We start from the raw sequence: 21,949 nt of genomic DNA on the forward strand, positions 1-21,949 counted from the left end.
GATGGCGGTGAATCCGCAGCGGGGGAACCCCGGCCTCCACCAGTGGACTATCCACGGGGCTCGTACGAAAAGCGCCAGTTGCAAGCCGGACCCCACAGTGGTGTATGGGGTCTAACAACTTCAACACTGAGGGTGATGCAGACCCATAGGCCAGGCTCCCATAATCAAGCCGAGACTGCAAAAGGGCTCTGTACAATCGCAGCAGCGTGCAGCGATCCGCACCCCAAGATGTGTGGCTAAGGCAGCGGAGGGCATTGAGGTGCCGCCAGCATTTTTGTTTCAGCTGAGTAATATGAGGAACCCGTGAGAGCCGGGCATCAAACACGAGTCCCAAGAAGCGGCAAGTGTCCACCACTTCAAGCAGGTGGCCGTCGAGGTAAAGTTCAGGATGAGGGTGGACCGTCCGACGCCTGCAGAAGTGCATAACCCGAGTCTTGGCAGCAGAGAACTGAAAACCATGAGTCAGAGCCCATGATGCTGCCTTGCGAACGGCGACTTGCAGCCTGCGTTCGGCGACTCCTGTAGTCGTGGAGCTAAATGAGATGCAGAAGTCGTCGGCATACAAAGAAGGAGACACCGACGACCCCACGGCTGCAGCCAGACCATTAATGGCCACTAGAAATAAGGACACACTCAACACCGAGCCCTGTGGGACCCCATTTTCCTGTGTATAAGAAGAACTAGAGGTGGCACCGACTTGCACCCGGAAAGAGCGGTGCAATAGAAAGGTTTGAAGAAAAGCCGGGAGCCAACCACGAAGACCCCACCCATACAACGTGGCGAGGATGTGATGCCTCCATGTGGTGTCATACGCCTTCCGCAGATCGAAAAATACAGCAACGAGATGCTGACGTCGGGCAAAAGCCGTACGGACAGCAGATTCCAGCCGCACCAAATTGTCCACTGCAGACTGGCCCCGACGGAAGCCACCCTGGGATGGAGCGAGGAGACCGCGCGACTCAAGGACCCAACACAAACGCCGCCCTACCATACGTTCGAGCAATTTGCACAAAACGTTGGTGAGGGTAATGGGACGATAGCTGTCCACCGCCAGTGGGTCCGGACCGGGCTTCACGAGGGGGACAATAAGACCCTCTCGCCAATGCGACGGGAACACGCCCTCGCTCCAAATGCGGTTAAAGATGGTGAGGATGTGTCTCTGGCAGTCCCTGGAGAGATGCTTCAGCATCTGCGCGTGGATGCAGTCCGGTCCTGGTGCTGTATCAGGGCAATCGGCGAGGGCAGCGAGGAATTCCCTCTCGCTGAAAGGAGCATTGTATGTTTCATAATGACGCGTGTGGAATGAGAACGGCGTCCGCTCGGCTCGCTCCTTTAGAGAGCGAAAGGCGGGGGGATAGGATGCAGTCGCAGAGCTCTGAGCAAAGTGCGCGGCTAGCCGTTCAGCAATGGCGGCAGCGTCCGTGCAGACAGCGCCGTCCAAGGAGAGCCCAGGGACACCCATAGGGGTCTGGGATCCATAAATCCGCCGGATCCGGGACCACACGAGCGAGGAGGAGACACAGGAGCCCAGGGAGGAGACATACCTCTCCCAGCACTCCTGCTTACGCCGTGCAATAAGACGACGGGCGAAGGCACGGAGCCTCTTAAAGGCGATGAGGGCCTCCAGAGACGGGTGCCACCTATGACGCTGGAGAGCCCGCCTACGGTCGCGAATAGCCTCAGCAATCTCCGGCGACCACCAGGGGACAGCCTTCCTCTGAGGGAGGCCAGAAGAACGGGGGATGGTAGCCTCGGCCGCTGAAATGATGGACGTGGTTAAAACACGGACCACCTCGTCAATGTCACCCTGTGGGGGAGACGCAATGGTTACAGCGGAAGTAAAAGCTGGCCAGTCAGCCCTGTGGAGAGCCCAGCGGGCAAGCGCCAGAAGAATGACACTGTGGCAGTGACAAATAGATGGGAAAATGGTCACTACCACACAGGTCAGGATGCACCCTCCAGTGGAGGGATGGGACAAGTCCAGGGCTGCAAATAGAGAGATCGATGGCCGAGAACGAGCCATGGGCCACACTGAAATGTGTGGGAGCACCGGTGTTTAAGAGGCTAAGGTCGAGCTGAGCCAACACATGCTCCACGGCCCGACCACGATCATCGGAGACAGTCCCACCCCATAGAGGGTTGTGGGCATTGAAATCGCCCAGCAGCAAAAAAGGTGGCGGCAGTTGTGCTATCAGAGCAGCCAGGACATGCTGCGCGACAGTACCATCAGGTGGAAGGTAAATACTGCAGACGGTGATAGCCTGTGGCGTCCACACCCGAACAGCGACAGCCTCCAAAGCTGTTTGTAGAGGTACAAACTCGCTGTGAAGAGAGTTCAGGACATATATGCAGACGCCACCAGACACCCTTGCATAAGCTGCCCGGTTCTTAAAATAACCCCGATAGCCACAGAGGGCGGGGGTTCGCATAGCTGGAAACCAAGTTTCCTGCAGAGCAATGCAAAGGAAAGGATGACGGCTGATAAGGTGGCGGAGCTCAGCTAGATGGTGGAAGAAACCGCTGCAGTTCCACTGGAGGATGTTATTAGCCATGGATGGGAAAGGCGTGAAGGGACTGGGGAGGCAGATTACGCCTCCGGGGCCCCTGCTGCTACTGAGTCACCACCTGGACAACAGCCATCTACTGCATCCGAGGGACTGGCGAGATCCATGTCCTCAGCGAACGCCAGAATCTCCACCTCATCCTTAGACGCAGAGCTGGTAGGAAGCGGTGGAATGGGTGCCACCGCAATGTCGGTAGCCTTGGGGAGTTTCTTCTTCTTCTGCTTTTCACGCTGTGCCTTTGGTGGCGCAGGCTGGGAGGGCGCAACTGGGTCGGTCTCAGGGACAGACGACGACCGTCTGTCCCTACGACCAGGGGCCGGCGGTTGTTTAAGCCACTTGCGGCTGTCGGCCTTTGTACCGGACGGAACTTGGGAAGGGAGGTCCCCAAGGGACCCCTTCCTTACGAGAGTAGCCGAAGAAGTCTTACGCTTCCCCGGCTGGGAAGGGGGGACTGATGTCCCCGATGGTTGGGGGGGTGTTGCTCCTGAAGTAGATGGAGCAGGAGCAACAGGAGGTTTAGTGCCCCCCACCATCAAGGGGGCAGGTGTGGGAATTCAACTCTGAGAGCTGACTGGAGCGGATGGAAATGTAGAAGGAGTGACAGCTGCGGCATAAGAAGCAGTCATGCGCACCGGATGAAGCCGATCATATTTCCGCTTCGCCTCAGTGTACGTCAGGCGGTCGAGAGTCTTTATTTCCATGATCTTTCGCTCCTTCTGCAGAATCGGACAGTCTGGCGAGCAAGGCGGATGGTGCGCACCACAGTTCACACAGATTGGAGGCGGCACACAGGGATGATCAGGATGGGAAGGTCGACCGCAATCGCGACAGACGAGGTCGGACGCACAGCGTGAAAACATGTGGCCGAACTTCCAACACTTGAAGCACCGCATCGGGGGAGGGATATACGGCTTGACATCACAACGGTACACCATCACCTTGACCTTCTCAGGTAACGTGTCACCCTCGAAGGCCTAGATGAAGGCACCGGTGGCAACTTGACGATCCCTCGGACCCCGGTGGACGCGCCGGACGAAATGGACACCTCGGCGCTCCAAGTTGGCGCGCAGCTCGTCGTCGGACTGTAAAAGGAGATCCCTGTGAAAGATAATGCCCTGGACCATGTTCAGACTCTTATGCGGCGTGATAGTGACAGAGACATCCCCCAGCGTAGTACAAGCGAGTAAGGCCCGCGACTGGGCGGAGGATGCCGTTTTGATCAACACCGATCCGGACCGCATCTTGGACAAGCCCTCCACCTCACCGAACTTGTTCTCTAAATGCTCTACAAAGAACTGAGGCTTCACGGATAGAAAAGATTCCCCATCAGCTCTGATACAGACAAGATATCTGGGCGAATACGTCTCAGTGTCACGCAATGCCTGTCGTTCCTCCCATGGTGTGGCGAGGGAGGGGAACGATTTGGGGTCATAAACGTTACCTTTAAAATGGGCTCTCGAACGCTTAGAGACTGCTGACGGCTGGCCGCCAGCCAGATGATGTACCACGCTTCATTGCGGGTCATCCGCCCTGATGCCACCTACTCCGACCAAGGGCCCTCCCCACGGGCGCCACCCAGCCACGGCAAAGGCCACCTGGCAGGATGGCCATTGCCGGGAGTCCCGATGCCCCAGGGCGATGGGCATCTACTCCTTGGCATACGTGGGGAGTTAACGGCGCAGGCATCAGTAGAGCGATCCCTGTGTTGTCAGGGGGCTACAACCAAGAGGGTACATGGCGGCCCCACCACAACGGACTGGCTACCGTGCTGGATCTTAGGTGCAAAAATGGCCAAGGTCGTCGTCGCAGTTAAAAGAAACACTGCAGACTGCAGCGTGGTAATCGCCCAAGAGATCGAAAACGAGCGGGACACCATGGCAACGACGAGAAAGACGGCTAAAGATCTAATTGCACGAAGGATACAGTGCACCATGTAAGGCGCCCTTCCCCAATTGGCTCGCTCTTCGGAATAATTTAGATAGATGGAGGTCAAACCCGAGAGGGGACCATCACATAAGGCCGAAACATGTGAGACTCCTTTTAATCGCCTCTTACGACAGGCAGGAATACCGCGGGCCTATTCTTACCCCCGAACCCGCAGGGGGTTCGGGGGGCGGGGGCCAGCGAGAGCGCGGGTCGGGGCGCGCGCGGGCCAGCGAGAGCGCGGGTCGGGGCGCGCGCGGGGCCAGCGAGAGCGCGGGTCGGGGCGCGCGCGGGCCAGCGAGAGCGCGGGTCGGGGCGCGCGCGGGCCAGCGAGAGCGCGGGTCGGGGCGCGCGCGGGCCAGCGAGAGCGCGGGTCGGGGCGCGCGCGGGCCAGCGAGAGCGCGGGTCGGGGCGCGCGCGGGCCAGCGAGAGCGCGGGTCGGGGCGCGCGCGGGGTCAGCGAGAGCGCGGGTCAGCGAGAGCGCGGGTCAGCGAGAGCGCGGGTCGGGGCGCGCGCGGGTCAGCGAGAGCGCGGGTCGGGGCGCGCGCGGGTCAGCGAGAGCGCGGGTCAGCGAGAGCGCGGGTCGGGGCGCGCGCGGGTCAGCGAGAGCGCGGGTCGGGGCGCGCGCGGGTCAGCGAGAGCGCGGGTCGGGGGGGGCGCGGGTCAGCGAGAGCGCTGGTCGGGGGGCGCGGGTCAGCGAGAGCGCTGGTCGGGGGGCGCGGGTCAGCGAGAGCGCTGGTCGGGGGGCGCGGGGTCAGCGAGAGCGCTGGTGGGGGGGCGTCAGCGAGAGCGCTGGTGGGGGGGGCGTCAGCGAGAGCCCTGGTGGGGGGGCGTCAGCGAGAGCGCTGGTGGGGGGGCGTCAGCGAGAGCGCTGGTGGGGGGGCGTCAGCGAGAGCGCTGGTGGGGGGGCGTCAGCGAGAGCGCTGGTGGGGGGGCGTCAGCGAGAGCGCTGGTGGGGGGGGCGTCAGCGAGAGCGCTGGTGGGGGGGGCGTCAGCGAGAGCGCTGGTGGGGGGGCGTCAGCGAGAGCGCTGGTGGGGGGGCGTCAGCGAGAGCGCTGGTGGGGGGGGCGTCAGCGAGAGCGCTGGTGGGGGGGCGTCAGCGAGAGCGCTGGTGGGGGGGCGTCAGCGAGAGCGCTGGTGGGGGGGCGTCAGCGAGAGCGCTGGTGGGGGGGGCGTCAGCGAGAGCGCTGGTGGGGGGGGCGTCAGCGAGAGCGCTGGTGGGGGGGGCGTCAGCGAGAGCGCTGGTGGGGGGGCGTCAGCGAGAGCGCTGGTGGGGGGGCGTCAGCGAGAGCGCTGGGTGGGGGGGCGTCAGCGAGAGCGCTGGTGGGGGGGCGTCAGCGAGAGCGCTGGTGGGGGGGCGTCAGCGAGAGCGCTGGTGGGGGGGCGTCAGCGAGAGCGCTGGTGGGGGGGGCGTCAGCGAGAGCGCTGGTGGGGGGGCGTCAGCGAGAGCGCTGGTGGGGGGGCGTCAGCGAGAGTGCTGGTGGGGGGGGGTGTCAGCGAGAGTGCTGGTGGTGGGGTGTCAGCGAGAGTGCTGGTGGGGGGGGTGTCAGCGAGATTGCGGGTGAACAGTAAGTAGGTTGTAAGTATTTGAGTAAACCAGTTCAGAGGTGGAATGAGGGCAACAGCATATGGTAGTCAGTAGGACTGAGTGTGGTAGAGAACTCCATTGTTTTTTGATGACAGCTTTACCTCTAGTTTAAATTTATGTTTACTTTCCTGTCATATACTCGTTTCATGTCACAAGCAGATGACCGATCCTTGGCTTGGTCACATTCTCCAGTCAACAGTTTATTTGCCTTACAAAGGGGCTTTCCAAACTTAAAAGGCATGAGAATGTATTCCATATGGAATGTGCGCATCAAGGGATCACAAATTTAGCATTGGAGGGCAGCGTGGAAGGTAAAAATCGTAGAGGGAGACCAAGAGATCAATACACTAAGCAGATTCAGAAGGATGTAGGTTGCAGTAGGTACTGGGAGATGAAGAAGCTTGCACAGGATAGAGTAGCATGGAGAGCTGCATCAAACCAGTCTCAGGACTGAAGACCACAACAACAACATGGAATGTGCAACTCTATTAGCTTCTTTCTGGCTGCTGTCCATCTACGTCTGCGGTGAATGGTGGATGGCACCTTGTACAACAACACCATGAACCACAGGTTTTCCCAATACAAAAGAAGCTGATCATTCACCATCCTAATATCCTTATGTGCTTGTTCCATTTCTTATCACTTTGCAATGTTATGCCTAAACATTTTATTGAGCAGACTGTCAATCTGTACAGTACCAACATAGTATTCTAACATTATGGGATTGTTTTTCCTACTCATCTGCATTCACTTGAATATTTCTATTCCTGCCATTCATCACACCAAATAAAAACTTTGTCGAAGTCATTTTGTATCCTTGTCGTCACTCAGTGATGACCCTTTCCCACACATAATGCCATCAGCAGACAAACACAGAATGCTGCTCATCAGATCATTTCATAAAACATCCCTGTGGCACTATTGATGATACTCTTGTCTCTGAGAAACACTCTCTGTTGAGGTCAAAGTACTGGCCTCTGTTACTTGAGAGGTCTTTGCGCCTTTCACGTATTGCAGAACCTATTCCATATGCTCATAGCTCCATTAATAGAATGCAGTGGGGCAGTGTGTCAAACACTTTCCGGAAATGTAGGAATGTGGAATCTAGCCTGCAGCTCGTCATCCATGGTTCACAGTATATAATTTGACAGAAGACCAAGATAATTACTGCACAAAATCCATGCTGATTTGTGCATAGAAACTGATCTGTCACCAAGAAATTAAATATATCTGAACTGAGGATTTGTTCACGAACTCTGGAGCCAATAAGCTTTATGACATTGGTCAGTAATTCTCCAGGTACGTTCTTTTACCATTCTTATATACAGAAGCCACCTGAACTTTTTCCCAGCTGCCTCGGTCTTTGCACTAGGCGAGACACTAGCAATAAATGCAAGCTAAGTAATAGGTCAATGCTGTAGAGTAATCTCTGGACAAATGATTTGTGACTCCATTTGGATATACCAACTATTTTGTTTTCAACTCTTCAAGTTGCTTCTTTACTCTATTACTGTGTGTCCAATACAGGAGTCTGTGTGGCAGTGAAACAACATGTTTTTATGATCCTCCTGCACAGACTTTACAACCCAGTACAGAGAGGGGTTAGTGATCCTCATCTGCTTTCCTCCAAAGCCACCGACTGGTCAATGACCGCCTGGATAGAGGTCTGACTCAGCGATTTTATGTAGAACCAGAAATGTTTCGTGTTCTCTGTAAAATGTGTTGCTCATGTATGTTGGTGGTAGTTGAATGCTTCACACACAGATTTTTTTACATACACTTGAATTTCCATTAACTCTTGCCTGTCCCCACAGTAAATACTTTTTTGAACTGACTGTACAACAGTCTGCCTCCTCAGCATTTTCAAATTTTGTTATTAAACCACAGTGGGTCTTTTCTGTCTGTAATCCAGTTACTCACCACATACTTATTCAGTCCATTTAATGTTTGCCCATATTCCTCTACGTAAACGATATTGGAAATAAATGACATTCACTAATTGTCTAAATGGGATGCTAACAATAACTTACCTGTTCTTTCTAGCAAATCTATTCTTCTAGCCTTCTAGAAGGATTAATTAACTTCATTTAACATTGGTGATCACTAACCCATCTCTGTCCTGATACCATCTGTAAGGACAAGCCTGTTTATAGTTACAAGGTCTAGAATATTTCAACTTTGTGTGGGCTGTTAAACTAGCAGCTTATGACAGCTTTCAGAAAACTGTTCAGAAGTACTTCACAGGATTGCCTGTCCATACCAGCTGCAATGTATGCACAGACATCTTAGTCTCTACTCAGTATGTTACGATCGCCTGCTTTTTCTGCATTACTTTGTGTAGTCTTCCTTTGAATCATTCTGTGACTGTGGCAGCAGTATCACCTGGCAAATAAAAACACCCAGTGCTGGAGTACACATACAAGGAACCATTAAGGGAACTGCCCATTAAAACAGGAAATCATGGTTTGAATCTTGATACCAATTACCATATAACTTTGTCAATGCAAACTCATTTAATTCTTATTTGCGCTTATAATATAAAGAAGCAATTCTACCAATTCACAAGCTAAACTAGTTCATCTGCTTAAAGATAATGTTTAAATCCATATGGGCAAAGTGTAACAAAATATTCTTTTTACCTCTTTCCTCGTTTCCAACCTGGAGCATACTGTAATATTGTAACACTGTCATCCTTACCCTAAAGTAAAAACAGGACTGCTGAAGTGACTACACACACACAATTGAGAACTATCTTTGTTTTCACCACAACTCGGCAATGATTAATTCCATGCAGCCATATAAATTTTAAAATTACCTCTTTATTCACATTCTCCTCCAACTCCTCTTTTACATTCATGATGCATGGGTAAACTTGGGCCTGTGGTAAAAATAAACTATAATAAGTACATTTAAGCAGTCAGAGTCCTCCCATATTATATAAATGTATCAGAAACATAAAGCCCAACTGTCATACTACTTAATAACTACATAGAAGTTCTGGTTAAGTATTGTTCTTTTGTGTTCGAATGTCTGTGTGACGAGTTCACACTATGGTATATTTCAATGGGAGACAGCTAAAAATTGTAAGACTGATTAATGACAATGCCTTTGAAAATTCATTATGATCTTCAACTTCAGCCTTCTCCCTATGCTATTGTTTTCAATCATATTTTCTAGCTCTTATCTTCATATGCATATAATGGTAGTGTAATCAAATAAAATAACACAGCTACCACCTGAAACAATGAAATCACTTGTTCATAAAATCAATGTTGTTCATATCAAATGACAATACAGTTTACACAAAGCGTATGGGGGAGCAGAAACTGGACTATCAAGTGCCACATCACTCATACTACTTTTATGATCAGAATCCTAAAATATCTAGAACAGTTACATCAAAACCTTGATGCACTGAATGCTTATTTATGATAAAATTATAAAAAAATACACACACACTACTTTGGCACACTACTTACTACTATTCTAATTTCATCAATTCCTTTTGGTGGAACTAGCATGTTTCTGACAGTACAAAAAAAGAGCGTAGGCTACAGGCTGAACCAGTCTTATTCTATGGATCCGAATTATGGGTTTTACTTGCTGGTCTCAAAAGGAAACAAAGTCGGGAAAGATTATTCATGGAGCAGCACCAGCATATCATGACAGAAAAACCAGTAATGTAAGTAAGTGCTGGAATGGGAACAAATGAAACAATAATAGCATAGGAAGAAAATCATTAAACTGATATTGGTATCTGTTGAGGATGTTAGATAATTAGCAGCCAAAGATTAATTTTTGATTGGAAATCACCTTACTGATAGAAACCTAGTAGACCACTTAACTTTAAGAAAGAGCATATCGACAAAATAATGAAGCAACATGGTGTATGCAAAAAGTATGCCTTGAAGAGAGATGCTGGGCAGAAGATAGATAGAATACAGCAACATCATGTTATTAATTGATCTTTGTATTAATTAACTGCCTAAAATAATACTAATATACTAGCGCAAATAATGATATTATTACTATCTTAGCCCTGGGGGGCTGCTGCTTTGAATTCCCAACCCGCACCTGGTGTATGCCACTTCTTTTGCTTGGAGCTTGTGGCACCATAGGGCACGGTAGAGCCATGCAGGGTACGTAGACAGTATTTGGCATTCAGCCAAAATTGACAGAATGGAGTGTCTGGTAGCCCTTTAAAAGTTCTGTCGAGTTAATAGTTGCAGGCACAGGTGTTAATGAAAGACAGTACATTGGTGTGGTATTGGCTATCTGTGTTTGCTGTTCTCTGTGGAAGTCACATTATGCAAGGAACTTTCTCATCTGAAAAACTGCCTGAATTGGGTTGCGTTGCATTACTTAATACCTTGTGGCGTTGCCTTGGAAGGGGTTAGGGTAATGTCTAGCAACCAGGAAAGCTTGTTATTGCTATCCAATTCCCCACATTCAGCAGTGGATTCGATGATTTGGCAACCCCAAACACTGTTTTAAGTGTGACCATGTTTAGCCCTAGACCAAGTTTTTTTTATGAGAATCATCTGATGAGTCCACTGATCTGCACAACTACTGTGGTCATGTGGTTGCATTAAGTGAGAATGACAGTGGAATTTAGATGCTCCTTAGTCTGCTCCAGTGTTCTAATGTTGTAGCACACACTTTTGGACCTGGACTCAGGGCATGCTCATCATACTGTGGCTGTTAACATTGACTCTGTATGTCAGCCCCATGGAATGCACCACATCCAGCTACTCATGGGCTGCCTTCACTTAAGTTATGTAAATTACCGTTTTAAATTTGTACTAAAATTTTGTACATTTTGATGTTTGGGGGTTTGTTGGGTCAAGTGCCCTTCTTTTACATGCCGTCGAGCACTGTTAGAATGGCCACATGCTGATCGGCTCTACGTGTATCACACATGTCATTCAGATGCCATCCAGACATTTGAGGCTCACGGGCTGGAAGAAGCAAAAAGTGTGTTAAACTGTCAAGTGTTACTGAGCTCTGAATGTTTTTGGTGTGTTCATTCACTGGCCATCTGTGAGATGGAGAGTGAAAGAAATTTATTTCATATCAGGCAAGTTACTGCTTACTAGATTTAATTGTCCAACTGTTTGTTATTTCAAAGTTGTCATGGGGTGACCTTTTCTCACCTTTTATTTATTTATTGTTACAAGTTAGTTCTGAGTACTAATCATTGGTTTTTCTTTTTAAATGGCGTTCTTGAGCTGCCCTGCATGCAGTCATTTACTGAATCACTTACGCATTTTCTACAGTATACCTTAATATAATTTTCACTGTGTCTGAAGCCAGTTATATCAATCTGTGCACACTCATTCTCTTATTAATTAACTGTTCATTGGGGCAAGATTTAAAGAGACTTGCTCTGTCTGCCTGACGGAGTTCTAGAAATCATTGCACCTGTTTACTTCATTCAATTACCTAGATGCACATGGAGGTGTATTTTAAGAATTTCCTTTCTCTAGTGGTCCTGAGGCAGCTGTAAATTCCTCTGCCTTCCAGTATAGCTATTCATTTTTAGCTTTTGAGATGAGTTATCCTTCTGTGTCGTCTTAAAGAGCCATCTGTTTCCAAATAATTAGTTGTTCATTTGTTGAAGCATTTTCTGAGTTGCAGTTTGTGAAGATGGAAATTTGAATCTAAATTCGAAGAACTGGTGTCAGACACAGCTTTTGTCTTTAATTCTTGCCTCATTTACATTGTAACTAGACTACAGTATGTAATGTCTTAAATTTGAAAGTTCAGAGTTTTTGTAATCCTGCTAATGTATCTGATTTTGGTTATTTTCCTTAAATAAATACGTCTTAATAAACAATTGTGACTCATGTGAACCCCAATCTTTCCAGTCCTTCCACTTAATTTCCCCTTTTCCTGCTGCGTGTTTGGTTGGTAACAGAGGATCATTATTTTCCAGGAAGTAAAGGGGAAAGGGGTCCTCATACTGTCATTTACCATGAGGTGTGTGTGTGTGGGGGGGGGGGGGGGGGGGGCGCCTGTGTGTGTGCACGCGTAGGTATCCACTGCTAATCATGGGGTCCCATGACTGTCCCAGTTTGTCCTTATTAAAGAAGCAACAGTTAACCTACGAATTAAAAGTGTGTCAGCTTCCATGTCAGGGCAGTGCTGCCGAACTTTTGGCTCATCTGCATGCCAGTGTGGACAACCCCTTGGTGATTAGTACCAACTGCACTGGGGAGGTATATGTTGCACTAGCTGACTGAGCTCCGGCCATGGCAACCTTGTGTCTGAATGTAGGTCCCGAGTTCGAGTCTCGGTCGGGCACACAGTTTTAATCTGCCAGGAAGTTTCAGAATGTAGAGTTTTTAGACAGTAGTCAGCCCCACCATAAGCAAATACATACAATTCAGGCACAATTTATCCATTGGGATAATCACTTGTTGGGTATTCCACAGTGAAGTCTCTATTCTGAGCAGGTTAGATTACCTCTGCAGTTACAGGGGCAGATGACTGACTTGCTGAGTGGTGCCAGCTGCCTTGATGTAGACAAATGAGGAGCAATATGTGGTGAACAAGATTCTCCCACCAACAGATAACTGCTGGAAGTAGTAGGAATTCTATAGACACCTTTGAGGTCAAGAGGGGAATTCATTTGGGGAATTACCTTACCAAATAATTTTACTGCTTCAAGCTATATTGGAACTTTCATTTAGAATTTAAAGACAGGTGAGATCCATCCTGTCGATCATGGTCAAATTTGTGTTTCAAATCAATGCGTTGGCAATATCCAATAATGTTGTTCAGGCCTTGTACCCCCTGTGTTAAGCTGTGTTTTAAGTCAAATTTTACACAGAAGTGCAACATCGAGGCAGTTGTGGAAATCAATTGTTGGGCTCACATTGTCACCTCATATTAAGACGCTGCTCAAGCATCAACATTTTTGGCTAGTGCAGATTCTTCATTCCATTCCATCCTTGGAATTGAAAGTCACAGAAATACAAATACTCAACAATATATTAGAGAAAATGGAGCCACAGGACCGTTCATGGATTACCTTCGCTAGTAAATGCACATCTTTTACTGAATTAGAGGCTTTGGGGTCCGCTATTGAAGTCCGAGTTTCGCAGACCAGCAGTGATGGGGTTTAAGTGTCATTATCAGGATGGGGATTGAGATTCCAAGCAATTTAAAAGGGGACCACCCATAAGGAACAACTGTAGGTTGTGTTTCTGGTGTACTGAAGGTGGGCATTTTGTATAGCAATGCATGGTTCCATGGAAGGGGAGTCAAATGGCTGACATCACAAGGAATGGAAGAGGCATGGTACTGTTCTTCTGCCAATGTGCTGTCTCTGTGCGAAGTCTGAGGTAGGGGAACCCGTGCCTTACCTTTGGGTACAACTTAACCAGGAACCACTGTGCACCCTCCTCAACTCTGGTAGTTCAATTTCTCGTTTCAATTATCTGTGGTATTTGGTGTTCCACCATACCTATGAACTGCCTCGTTTGCATCCGTCCTCCCGATGTCAAACTCTCATGGGGCACATGTTGCCTCTGATAGTCAAAACTGAGTGCTGGAAAATTTTCTTGGTTTGTGAAGTGGATGGTAATTAAAAATCTTTCAGTGAACTTAATTTTGGAGTGTGTTTTTGTAAGTGGTGGTGGATTGGTGTTGGATTGTCAAGGCAGGGTTGTTTATCTTAAATGCAACCCAGCTGAAAAATTCACGTTTTGCTCCTATCAAGTTGTCACAGGAATTCATAGTGCATTACCACAGGAAGGGAAGGCAAAAAGGTGAAAGAAGTATATGGAGGGTCTATATAAGGGTGACGTAATTATGAAAATTGAAGAGAACGTAGATGAGGATGAAATGGGAGATATGATTCTGACAGAGTGCTGAAATGCCTAAGTTGAATCAAGGCCCTGGGAGTAGACAACATCCATTAAAACTACTGATAGCCTTGGGAGAGCCAGCCTTGACAAAACTTTGCTATCTGGTGAGCACGATGTACGGGACAGGCGAAACACCCTCAGACTTCAAGAAGAATATAATAATTGCAATCCCAAAAGAAAACAAGTATCGACAAGTGTGAAAATTACCAAAATATAAGTTTAATAATGTTTTGGCTGATGTGTATATGGAGTTAGTATTTTGACTTCCAAATGGATGCTGCGCAATGCCAAGGGAACCATTCCGCAACATTCAAGGCAACTGTCAAATGCATCAATTTATTACAAGGGTGAACCAGAAAATGATGTCTCCAAAATTTTGATTCTGTTCTTAATATCAGTTGTCATGCATATTACTCTGTTGATGTTACCATTTTGCTGTTGCAATATGCAGCACCCTTCTGCTGGAGAGTTCTGAAATGCAGTGTGTAACATGGGTGTGTGTTGTTTAAACTTATAAGCACGTGACAAAACCCTCAGAACACAGAGCTCAAATACTTCAGCCATGTGTGGACACCCTCTCCTACATCATGACAATGCCAGACCATACACAACTTTTTTTGCACTTGCAACGGTATGACACCTTTGATTCATTATTACTGATTATCCTCCATAGTGTCCCGGTTTGACCCAATGAATTTTCAACGATTTCCAAAACCTAAAGAACACCTTCAAGGCCTTCACTTTGATAGTGGTGAATTGGTGTGAGCAGAGGTGAGGTTGTGGGTCTGCCAACGAAGTCAAACACTCTACACTGACAACACCAAGAACCTTGTGTCTCATTGGGACAAAGGTGTTGAGTGCCATGGTGACTGTAGAATGTTAATAAAGTTTGTTTTAATTTTGATGCAGCAATTATTTTCAACTGAAAATTTTGTGCCATTACTTTCCAACATGCGCGCATGCCAAAATGTTCACCAATTAAAATTTAAGCTTTAATTAATTTGGCAAAGAAGGTGGCTTTCAACTGGTATGTCTACATGCATCCCTTAAAGGTCAAAGGGAAGTTCTGTCCATCAACTAACACAGCACGCAATGTAAGACAAGACTTCTTGTGGATAAAAGATACATTTTGGGCACCATTTGGATTTTTTGGTAAACATTAGGCTGTGCTACTGGTCAATCTGTTACCACATCTTTTACTTGGCTTTCACATTTCTAGGCATTGTCAGCTCACAGCCACACTGTCACCTTTCAACCCAGGCTATGCCTTGAGCTGCACTATGGATTAGTCTCATCGCATCCAATTTTTCAAGGGGGGGAGGGGGGGGGGGGAGTCTAGCACCACATTTTAACCTTTTAGCCTTTGAATAGTTCTCAGGTTCAGGTCCAAGGTCAAAGACTCTGCAAATTTATTTTCATTCACATGATGTGTGTTGTGCATACATATACTGTGTGCCAAACCATTATTACATCAGGTGTCAAAGCCAAAGCCTGAACTATGTTGGGTCTAACCACTCTTTTACTGTATTTAATAAAATTTAGTGTATTTACTTTCCTACAGTTCCCTCACAGAGACAGTTTAGGATTATTGTTGTGATACTGCTTGTCAAATGAACTGCAAGCTGTTGGCATATTTTGTACAAACTATAATGAAGCACTCACATATATTCAAATGCAAATGCTGCATTAATGCTATCATAGTACTTCTGTAGTTGTACTCAAGACGGATGTTGAAGCAGAATAGTTTAGCACAGACAGTACACAAGTAGTTTGCCTGACTGTAGCAGGACTCACAATTCTGGTTGGCAGAACAAAAACACTAGTGGTACCAAGTGAATTTAGTTGCCTGCTTATAGCTGAATACCTTACAAATGGTTGCACTGCACCAGAATTTATGTGACATATATATGTATGATTGTTTACACCAGTAACTAACATTCTGGCAGTTTCACAAACAATATGTGTAACAATGTGCAGCAAATGGAGAAAGTGGCTATGTACAAACCTGTCAATATTTAATATGTTCAAATGGCTCTGAGCACTATGGGACTTAACATCTATGGTCATCAGTCCCCTAGAACTTAGAACTACTTAAACCTAAATAACCTAAGGACAGCACACAACACCCAGCCATCACGAGGCAGAGAAAATCCCCGACCCCGCCGGGAATCGAACCCGGGCATTTAATATGTAACTCCATGGCTTCATCAAAACTTTGCTGCCAACATACAAATTTATTCTGCATCTACAGGCTGTGTAACAATTTATGCTTCCATGTGATATTTGTAATTTAACTTTACTGCTGGCAGTTCTACTTACACTTTGTTCACGTATTTAAAGTCAACTTTTAATCTTAATAGTACTACAAAACGTACTTCTCAGATTAGTAACAAAAAAATGTCACTTCAAAATTTTTTACAGTTAATTTATTTTACATCATCAATAAATAAATTACAGTTGTCATTCCATACCACAATACACTGCAATAATGCATTAACTGCACCAATACCAGTTCTAAATTTAATGGCAGCACTAACATTCACTATAGTCATCATTATTCTTAAGTCGCACATTAAGATTGTCATTTTAAAGAAACTTACCAGAGCAGCATATACTCACTCAATGGCAACTACTTTATCCATATAATTGTATTGTGCATTAAATATGTTTTCCATGTTTACTGAACATTAAATTGAAACTCTTAATTCTATGTGAGGCTTAATACAAGGCTTATTTCGAAGCACTGTGCAAAATGCCATATTTAAGACAAAGATTAACAGTTTTTTAGTAAATTGAATTACTCATGTTTCCAGTAGTATGGCATCAATTGCATGTACTCACACACCATACTGCTGCACACAGAAATTAATGAAACACTGTCAAGAAATACAAGTAAGCCCCTTACCATGTAGTGTAACTCAGTTTGTACTTCATCCATTGCCTCATTTTTTATCCACATAGTTGGCTCCTGGTCCATGACTTCAGTTCTACAGTCTGAAAAAGAAAAGCAATCAGATAAGAACAGTTGTACTCATTTTCCGTTGTTACCATGAAGTATAGCTCAAAGGCAGTATTTTCATTCATCTATTGGACGCAGCAAATGGGTGATTACGCAGGAAACAGATTCAAGGTAGCTGAGGAAAAGTGTGTTTAGTGATATAAACTCATTTCCATTTCTCAGGTCATGAAGAGAAAAAACAATCATAGTGTAACATTGGTTAGTTTTTTCTTACAAAACTGATTTACTGGAACGACTTCCTGGTAACTGTAGCTATGGTGAATGAGCTATTAAGTTCTGATGACATGTAGGACCTAATGCTTTATGTTAGACAAATAATAGTTAATCTGTACCTCATATTTCGCCAGTTCCTAAATAATGTTACACTATTCTTATACAGAACACCATTAAAAACCACACACTATAACAAACTTATTTACACATGATTAGGCGAATACTAATGACACGAGTCACCAAAGCACGGCACTAACAAAATGCAACAGAATTACAGCATTTCCTTTCATGTGAACATAAACTATGAAATGATGTAACTGTGGGCACTTGAAAAAATGCTTACGTTAGCTCTAAAATATGGAACCGCTTTATGTCTACATCAAATCACAGCAAATTATCATCACAATCATTATTACAGTTAAGTAGGTCAACATAACCGTAGTAACATAGCGAATGCTTGAACTTCACTGTCGGCCTTTTCTCGTCAGTCACGAAGTACATGACGGAGATCACTGTATAGACAAACTGCTCCTGACAACACGTCACAAACTCAGCCGTTTCTTTTACGAAGATACAGGTAGAGATTTTTCCTGACAGGCCCAAAACAACAAGCACTAACAACTCAGGTATTTGGTTGTTATGAACATAACATGAAAAATTACAATTCACACACAGTTACCAAGCACACTATAGGTAATGTGAACACAATTAAGTACAGAATAAAATCTCATCCTTCTGTAAGCATTAAAATTTTTAAAAGAAAAAGACAGCAGCCTCAAACGTAGCAACCACAGCATCGTCACAAGACATTCGCGAAATATTACACTCATCAAACGCAACTCTTATTGTGATGGAAATGAAGTACAATGTTAATTTACTTCCGAAACACATTCCTTCAGTTATTCCTGCTTACAGTTTATAAACGCTTATAGATTACCTAGAGAGTGTCACACACAAATTTCCGCAAATCCACAAAGTTGCAGCTGACTACACACTGAAACCAGCTAAACCAAAGATCATGCTCCAAGACAAAGCACTTTGCCGTGGGCTGTGAGATAAGAAGTATAAGAAAATTGGAAAGATTTAATGCGTAAATTAAATTCCATAAGATATTCTATCCCTTTGGTAAACCCTTATCGCTATTTTAGGACAACAACTAGATAACTTAAAATAGCTGTTATTGAAGAAATGCGTCTGGAAATTTCTTGGAATTTTACATCTTCACTGTACCGTATGCGAAGCACTGATCTGAACAGGGACATCAAGTCGTTCTAATTTTCCTTTGTTACAGGCAGGACGGGCATGTACAAGGCGCTTGACAGTGAGATCTTGTTGATGTTTCTGTTTTCTTGTTACAGTTATGAGCCCTAAACTCTTTGTTAAAGTTTTCTTTAAATCGCATAACAAATGGACGCTGTTTTATGACATTCCAATCCGAAGTAGGAAGGAAGATTAGTTTTAGCGTCCCATCGACACCAAGGTCATTGAAACAGTGCACAAGCTCGGATTGTGTTAAGGATGGGAAGGAAATTGGCCGTGCCGTTTCAAATGAAACATCCCGGCTTTTTCTTGGAGCGATTTAGGGAAGTCACGGAAAACCTGAATCTCTATTGTCAGATACTGGTTAGAACCATCGTTCTCCCAATTGCTAGCCCAGTGTGTTAACCACTACACCACCTCACTCGGTCTTAACCATCTGACTGGTTTCCTGTTCACATCTTCTTTTGTAACTGCAATGTAACAAATCACATGATACTGTCAGTTGATAATATTCTCACGGGTTGTTTCACGAACAATATAAGGTTTGTCACCACCTTCTTCTTGCATTTTCAGCAATAGTCAGCAGGCCAGTCCACTTTTACCAACTTCTTTAAAATTCTGTAGTGACTGCCAGATGCAATGAGATACATTCCATTTCACCGTGATGAATAAACATGAATTTAAATCAATGAATTCTAGGTTAGATTTTCCAGTGATGGGTTAATTCTAGGTTAGATATTTCCTGAATAGCAGGCGAGAACATTGCAGCAACAAATTTGTTTAGATTCTGTCCTCCACAACAATCGTTGAAATGAGTTTTACCATTGCAGGTAGAGACTTCAACATCCATACAAACAGATTGCTATCTCACATCTTCCTCATTTCCTCTGTATTTCCGAGCACAGAAACTCTCTTCTTGTTTTGACTTTGTGTCATTGTCTGTAAAATTTTAAAAAATTCAGTCGCTGCTTATAAAACAAACCATTGTTGATGGAATCAGTTGTTGTCAACGAAACTTGCTGGAGACAGAAGTTGCAGCTTACAAAAGTCCTATATAAGTTTTGGGCTCACTCCATCTCTTGTTTCTTCTCCTCTCGAGCCCTGTATTTTTATAAAAGGTGAGCTTTATAATTAGTTGTAAGTGCATCGTTATTGACCATAGCAGTACTCTAGGCCATGTATAGGCATCACTGATCTTTCTTTGGGATGACGAAAACAGAGACTATAATCCTCTGAAACTGTTTTTCTGTAAATACGGTCTGTATGCACAGATTTGTACAGGGAGCACATGAGTGTGATGTTAAGTGACAATCTAAGGATTTTTTTTTGTAGAGCGAAAGTAGCAAGACTGAGCCACTGAAAAATTTTCAGCTTGATTCCTCACCCCATTCCAAATTTCTGGAGAACTAAATTTTCTTAGATGATGGTTCTTCTGCTTTCTTCACTTGTGTTTTCGATTGCTCTTTACTTCATCACTGTAACCACAACACCTTAACAGATTCCAAGTTTATTCAGAAACATGGCCTTGCAGACTTCGATTCATTCTGTTCTTCACAGCAAGTAGAACGTAACAGTGAAGTTCCTTTTTCAGTTCACTCCTGTGTTAGACTTTTTTTTAAGATCTTGCCTGAATTACTAGAAATAAAGCCTTTTTCCTCGCATACATCTCTAATTTATAATATCTTTAAATAATGTTCAGCCTTTCTGCACGGACAAACTTCTTATGACATTTACTTCTGCAGTTGTCTCCTCAACATGGATCTTTCATGTAAGCTCCTGGAACATGGAGTTCCCAGGATGAAATGTAGGAGTCTTTGCGCTGGTATCTGATTTTGAAAACATTTATATCCCTGTGTTATCAATGTTTATATTTTTTTATGGCATTGCTTGTCCTTGAAAGTGTTTCTCCTATGTCTCTAAATTCTGTTCTTTAAGGGGTCGCACATCAGTAACGTCACCTTCATTGGCTGTCTACAATAGCTCTGAACTTTGTTACCATCAGTTGGCTTTAATTGTTTCAAATTAACATTTGCTCACTTTTGTGGCTCTTCATCTGATCCATCACCAGATGTTTGTTAATATTCCAAAATAGTAAATTAGCTTACTATGCCTACTTTCATTCACTGCTTTCGTATGGCATCATATTCTGGGGTAATTCATCATTGAGTAGAAAAGTATTCACTGCTCAAAAACGTGTAATCAGAATAATTGCTGGAGCCCACCCACGGTCATCCTGCAGATATCTATTTAAGGATCTAGGGATCCTCACAGTAACCTCACAGTATATATATTCACTTATGAAATTTGTTGTTAATAATCCAACACAGTTCAAAAGTAATAGCAGTGTGCATAGCTATAACACCATGAGAAAGGATGATCTTCGCTACGCAGGGTTAAATCTGACTTTGGCATGGAAAGGGGTACATTATGCTGTCACAAAAGTCTTTGGTCACCTACCAAACAGCATCAAAAGCCTGACAGATAGCCAACCAACATATAAAAATAAATTAAAAGAATTTCTAGATGACAACTCCTTCTACTCATTGGCTGAAGTTTTAGATATTAATTAAGGGAGGGGAAAAAAACAACTTAAACATTAGTGTCATTCAAAATTTTGTGTAATGTAATATCTTGTACAGACATCTTTCATTAACCTGACATGTTCCACATCATTACGAAGTGTCGTATTCATGATCTATGGAACAAGTATTAATCTAATCTAATCTAATCTAGAAGGAGAGATATTCAATGTCAAACATGAATCATCATTGTTGTCACTGGTGAGGAAGGTATACATAAAGCGACTCATATGAGTGGTTTCTCACTCAGGAAAAATGAAGAATCAAGGCTACTTATAGAAGTATATCGTGTATTCTGTATTTCAAACTTTCCTTACTCTTCAGTTGGACAAAAATTGAAAAAAATATTTCCACTCTGCGTCCATAAAAAATAAAGTGAAACAGGAAAGAGAAATAAAGTGTTGAAATTTGATTTCAAAGCTACGTTATTTCAGAAGAATATTGTTATACAAGGATCACTCCAAAAGAAATGCACACTATTTTTGTAAAAATACAGTTTTCATTCTCCTTGAGTGAAAGTTTTACAGTGTGTGGATACATCCTTCCCGCTTGTTTTCAAATTTACTTCAACCTGTTCCCATGAGTGGCGCTGTCACAGCATATCTTCAAGATAGGTGCTACACTTGACGTTCGTCAGAAGCAACGTGCTGTCATAGAATTCCTGTGCTGTGAACACGAAACAGTGGGAAACATCCACAAGAGGTTGAAAATGTTGTAAGAAGATGCTGCTGTCGATCGCAGTATAGTTAGTCGGTGGGCAAGCAGGTTACGTGATGAAAGCGGCCACGGCAATATTGAGGATTGTCCTCGCAGCGGCAGGCCTCGTACTGCACACACTCCAGACAATGTGCAGAGAGTTAACGAATTGGTGACTTCTGACAAACCCATCGCAGTGAACAAATTGTAACGCTACGTCAGGATAGGGGAAGGAG

The 21,949-nt window shown here is 45.2% G+C and overlaps 1 protein-coding gene and 1 long non-coding RNA gene across 2 annotated transcripts; one reads left to right on the forward strand and one right to left on the reverse strand.

The window, feature by feature from the left end:
• Positions 1-4,665: 4,665 nt before the first annotated feature.
• LOC126442752 (spidroin-1-like) lies at positions 4,666-6,182 on the forward strand (the record flags this gene model as incomplete). The annotated part of the gene is made up of 2 exons (XM_050090780.1): positions 4,666-5,256; positions 6,171-6,182. Coding segments are annotated over 2 exons (603 nt in total), but the record flags the coding sequence as incomplete, so codon positions are not given.
• Positions 6,183-8,890: 2,708 nt separating this feature from the next.
• LOC126442762 (uncharacterized) lies at positions 8,891-18,179 on the reverse strand. The gene is made up of 3 exons (XR_007581633.1): positions 18,116-18,179; positions 16,852-16,940; positions 8,891-8,953 (listed from the first exon to the last, which is right to left on the reverse strand). It is a non-coding gene; the product is annotated as an uncharacterized LOC126442762 (long non-coding RNA).
• Between the last annotated feature and the right edge of the window lie 3,770 nt (positions 18,180-21,949).

Source organism: Schistocerca serialis, unplaced genomic scaffold (assembly GCF_023864345.2).
Source record: "Schistocerca serialis cubense isolate TAMUIC-IGC-003099 unplaced genomic scaffold, iqSchSeri2.2 HiC_scaffold_1402, whole genome shotgun sequence".
Classification (NCBI taxonomy): Eukaryota; Metazoa; Arthropoda; class Insecta; order Orthoptera; family Acrididae; genus Schistocerca; species Schistocerca serialis.